The following is a 5,000-nucleotide window of genomic DNA, read 5'->3' as shown; positions in this document are numbered from 1 at the left end:
AAATAACGCTAACCTTTACGCTTACCTTGTTGAAAGTAGGTAGCAAATGCTTAGACTTAAAGGGACACTTCGTGTTAAATGTCAAAATTGGGCGTGCGTATAATTAGGGTCAAACCTGGACATATAAGTGTAAAAAGTAAAGTAAAGTAACCATATTTAACGTCGATAACTCATAACAGTAATTCAACTGACAAACCTGAGGTTGACGGTGCGCTCATTTAACTCCCCCTTTGCCATCAGTGCTCCGTTTTACGGGTATTTAAAGCTACTTAGCTACACGGAAAGGAAAGAAGTCGAAACAAGGATGCGAGATCCGGGAATCAAACTCAGGACCTCTTGCACCAAGGCCGCGCACTAACTGACTGTGCCATCCTTGCTCCTCGTAGTAAAGATACCCTAAAAGATACGAACTTAGACTTTGGTGGCCCAAAAGCCTTTTAGACAGCGTAAAAGATACATGATCCCTAGATTTCATTTTTCTGATTTGTGCTTCATTTTTGAGAAATATGGTAATTAAGTGTACTGTATGCAGAAAACAATGTCAGCTCCGTATTTTAAATGAAAATTTCTTTTTCTTGACACGGTGAAATCAGTGGACCAGCACTTACTGGTGTCCTAGGGAATTTGGACCCCCCAGTAAAAATCCGCTAGTGGATTTGGATCCCCGGGGGACTAAATCCATTAGCAGACTGTTTATTGATACAGAGTTAGATTTTAGATTGGGCAAACTTGAGGAAAAGTCTTAAATCAGTTACATTTTTTTAAAAGCATTCAATGCGGCATTTCATGTAAAAGTATGCAAATTTTAACTTCTTTCTGACAGAAGCTTAAATAACGCACTTGGAATTCATAGATTTGTCTTGTTATCTTTTCATAGGGTTAAATGCAATTTAACTTAGTTAACGACCATGAGCAAGTTGCACAGTTTGTCTGGCGTGGCATGGCGTTAGCGTTAGGGTTTATCAATATTTTGGGGGTGTCCCTGGAGCGATTTTTAGCGTGTGCATGTGTTATTTGCATGTGGGGCTTTTCCGTGGTGTCTTCTGGCAGTTCTAGCGGCCAGCGGTTCTTAATTTGCATATTATGCGTGCGCCTTCGCATGTCCTCGTGGTTCTGCTTGGCTCAGCGTTCGGTGTGTTGGTGCTCGGGTGCTTTCAAGAATTTCCCCGCCCTCCTCTCCCTACTCAGGGGAGTCAGGGCCCCTCCTTTGTAGTTTTTCCATTGAACTCACTGTTCAGTGTGACGGGTGCTTGATTTGGGGTCTGGTGTGGTGGGCGGGGCCCATGGCTGGGTTGCGGGTAGGGCAGGCATATGGGGTGTTCCACCGACCTGGGTTTGGGTCGTTGGTACCAGTCCCCAGATCCTTGAGCACCCAACCTCCATTTGCGACACAGGCATTAAAATAAGGGAAAAAGAGCAAATTCAGACTTGAGCTTCAGTGAAAGTTGTTGAAAGCACGCTCTGAGGCTTTTTCGTAAAGCATTGCTTTTCCTTCCATTTGATAGTTTGAATGGGTGGTGCTTCCACAAAGGAGGTGCCACTTTTTGAAAAAGCTACCTAATATTTTTATTTGCCTTTAATTCGAATTTTTTGCAACTCAAAACACAATATGCACTGAATGGGCTTCCCGCAACAGTTTTACCCTTTGTGTGATAACTACATAATTGAAATGTGCCCTTGTCGCTTTGCGACTCGGGCAATTTTGTGATAACTTTGAAAATACACTTGAAATTAATCCTTAATCGCCCTTGGGCCCATGTGATTACATATATACTAATCAAAAGAATGCTTATTTTTAGTGGGGTCCAAATCCGTGAAAGGGTAGGGCTGCAATGATACACTGGTGCACCAGTGAATCGTGATAAATTTTGCCACGATACCAATATCGATATTTAAGCAACATATCGCAATATTATTATTTTTATTCGTTAACATTCAGAAATCAATGTCTTTAATGACGCCCTAAGCAAAAATTAATAACCCTTTTGTAGCTAGTTATTAAACACAGAGGCAAGAAAGTTCCATCCTTGCTTCGTATAGCTTCTGATCTGACACATATTTTTCAAGATGCATACATGTACATTGCATTAATTGTCAGCTGACAAAGGTTTGCCCACCCACGGACAAAACACGCTGTTCGTCGGAAAATGTCTTCCCATGGTGATGTATTGAGATATCTATCGTATCGTGGTGCCCACTTGTATCGAGATGTGTATCGTACCATGAGAAAATGTATCGTTGCAGCCCTATGAAAGGGGGTCCAAATTGGCTTGCAGATCTGGACCAGGGGGCCCAAATCCGCTGTGACACCGGTGTTTGTTTGGTAGAAGGTGGTTAAACTTTTGTGCTATAACAGCGCATTCATTGGCAGCTTTATCAAGTGAAGCTACATGTATGATCCTTGCAGTCATGAATGCAATATGACATCCTGCCAACTGCAAAGAGAAAAAAGGAAAAATTTCCCATCTCCCAGTTGACTCACTTGGTAGGGCAGGGTACACAGCTGTTGTGTAGTCTTTTTGAAGCCTAAATCTACTTGCACTGACTATTCATTCATCTATTGCTAATGAAGTACGAATTTATACCTTTATGCGTTCGATTTCGATCCCCCGCCTGGTTTTTTCCCGTTAAGGTTGCTTGCAAATTAATCTTACTAGTTCGGTAATTGCTATCATAATAATAATGATGATGAAATGATATATGAAATGAATCATATGTGAACTGCGGATATGAAATCAAGTGAAGCTATGAGCCTTGCAGCTAAGAATGCAATTTTTGCAATTGCGTAAAGAAACCTGAAAATTTCAGGACTTCAATGGGGTTTGAACCCGTGACCTCGCGATACCGGTGCAACGCTCTAACCATCTGAGCTATGAAGCCACTGACGTTGGGAAAGGAAAGGAAAGGAACTTTATTTAAGTGTCTTGTCGTTCTAGCGCTGTAGTACTAATTGGGGACACTGTAAACTGAAATTAACAAATTTAGGTTTTTGAGAGGAGCGGATCATTAATTTTATGGATGCAAGTATTCCCGTGATGAATGAATCAATGAACAAAATGATACACGTATATGAAATAAATCATTATATTGAACTGCCGATATGAAATTAAACGAAGCTACATGTATAATCCTTGCAGTTATGAACACAATTTTAGCAATTGCTAGCAATTGCATCGAAAAGCCCAAAAAAAGGATCGTAGCTTCACTTGATTTCACATCCGCAGTTCAGTATAATTTATGATTCTTTCACATATCATTTCGTTCATTGATTCAATCATCACGGGAATACTTTGATCCAAAAATGACCATCTCCCAACGTCAATGGCTTCATAGCTCAGTTGGTTTATTAATAGAGCATTGCAACGGTATCGCAAGGTCACGGGTTCAAACCCAGTTGAAGTCCTGAATTTTTCAGGCTTCTCTATGCAATCGCTAAAATTGTGTTCATAACTGCAGGGATCATGATTTCACATCCGCAGTTCAATGTATTCTTCATTTCATATATCATTTCGTTCATTGGTATGTAGCTTCATCTTGATAATGGGATTGTTGTGTTGGGCAGCAGGCCAGTGACTCAAGACACTAGTCAAAATCTTTTAATGGCAAAGAGCTCTTTCCTCTTTTCTTTTTTCATTGCAAACATGTCTACATGAAAATTGTTGTTGTCACTGATTTTCCTGAAACAATGAAGTTGAGGAATGGTGAATTTAAAATGCACCCTAGCTTCAGGTTGTTTTGTGCATCATCAGTATGCTTTTCAAGTTCAATTTAATCAGCAACCACTTTTCCAAGAATTTGCTCAGGGAGCCTCTGCATTTGCAGTAATTATTAATTTCTCAAACAAGCCTTGTGTGGGCTTTATTACTGCACCTGGAATTTCCGTATCCATTCGTTGAATGTGGTGCAACAAAAATGAAAATAATAATATTATTATTGTATTTGCTGACCAAAGACCCTATCATGCCCTAATACAGTATTTTATTACAGTGCTAATTTATGATAAAATTATTTGGAAAACCTGTATGTGTTAATTTATGCAATGAAGATTGGTGCTCATTAACTTCTTTCTTCTATTACAATTAGCTTCTCAAAAAATGAGGAAAAATATAGCTGCACCAAAACAAAGTGTATTGCAGCAGGGCTCTGGAATAAAGCAACAGATGCAGAAAAAAGAAGAACCCTTTGAGCAGACAGCTGTAAATCAGGCTGCCACGGTACAGAATTCAAGGAAACCAGGTTCAGTTCAGTCACAGATATCCCAGGGTGTTGTCGTGCCACAGCCACAAGTTTCACGGGGAATGATCATGCCGCAAGTTATGGTGAAGCCTCAGCCACAGAATTCCCAAGTTATGATCCAGCAATTGCCACAATCATCCCAAGGTGTGATCATGCTACAACCACAGAATTTCCAGGGTGTAATTTTGCCACCACCACAGGCATCCCAGACTATGATTAATCCACAGCCTGAGACGTTCCGGGGTATAGTCATGCCACAGACAAAGGTGCCCATGGGAACGATTATGCAACAGCCACCAAAGGGTGTGATTATATCACAAGCACAGACTCCTCCGAGGACTGTAACACCCACACAACCAGTGCAACAATTAATGTGGGTTCCAGCTCCTGGTGTACAACCAAGTTTGCCATTTGTTTATGTCAAACCTAACCAAGGGCCTGGACAAACTCCAGTTAATCTGATTCCTAGCCAGCCTCCTTCTGTCTTGCTTTCAGCCCAGTCAATGGCAAACACTGTAAGTACTTTGTCAAGTGGATTAAGTAGGGAACCACTATCGGTGAAAAGTCCTTCTTCCTCTGGGACAGTGTCTACTTTCACTGTTCTCCCCCAACAGTTAGGACAGTCTGCTGTCCAGTCAGTTCAAAGGAGGGAAGTTGAAAGTGTAAGGCAACAAATGGTAACTGTCACCCAAGCTTCTAATACTGTAACTCGTTCAGACAGCATGCCTTCCTCGCTTCGCTTACGAAATGAAGATACCAGTCAA

General features: G+C 41.0%; 1 protein-coding gene across 4 annotated transcripts in view; it reads left to right on the top strand.

Moving 5' to 3' along the window:
* Nucleotides 1–5,000, top strand: part of LOC138022229 (zinc finger FYVE domain-containing protein 16-like) — a 27,003-nt gene that overhangs the window by 9,460 nt on the left and 12,543 nt on the right. For all 4 annotated transcript variants that reach the window (XM_068869304.1, XM_068869286.1, XM_068869295.1 and 1 more), the window contains exon 5: nucleotides 4,084–5,000. This exon is cut by the window's right edge and continues 472 nt beyond it. In XM_068869304.1, coding sequence (XP_068725405.1) covers nucleotides 4,084–5,000 — 917 coding nt within the window. The remainder of the gene's footprint in view (nucleotides 1–4,083) is intronic.

The sequence above is a fragment of the Montipora capricornis genome, chromosome 2 (genome assembly GCF_036669925.1).
Source record: "Montipora capricornis isolate CH-2021 chromosome 2, ASM3666992v2, whole genome shotgun sequence".
NCBI lineage: Eukaryota > Metazoa > Cnidaria > Anthozoa > Scleractinia > Acroporidae > Montipora > Montipora capricornis.
The sequence above is the reverse complement of the archived record's forward strand: the minus strand, read 5'-3'. Positions and strand labels throughout refer to the sequence as shown.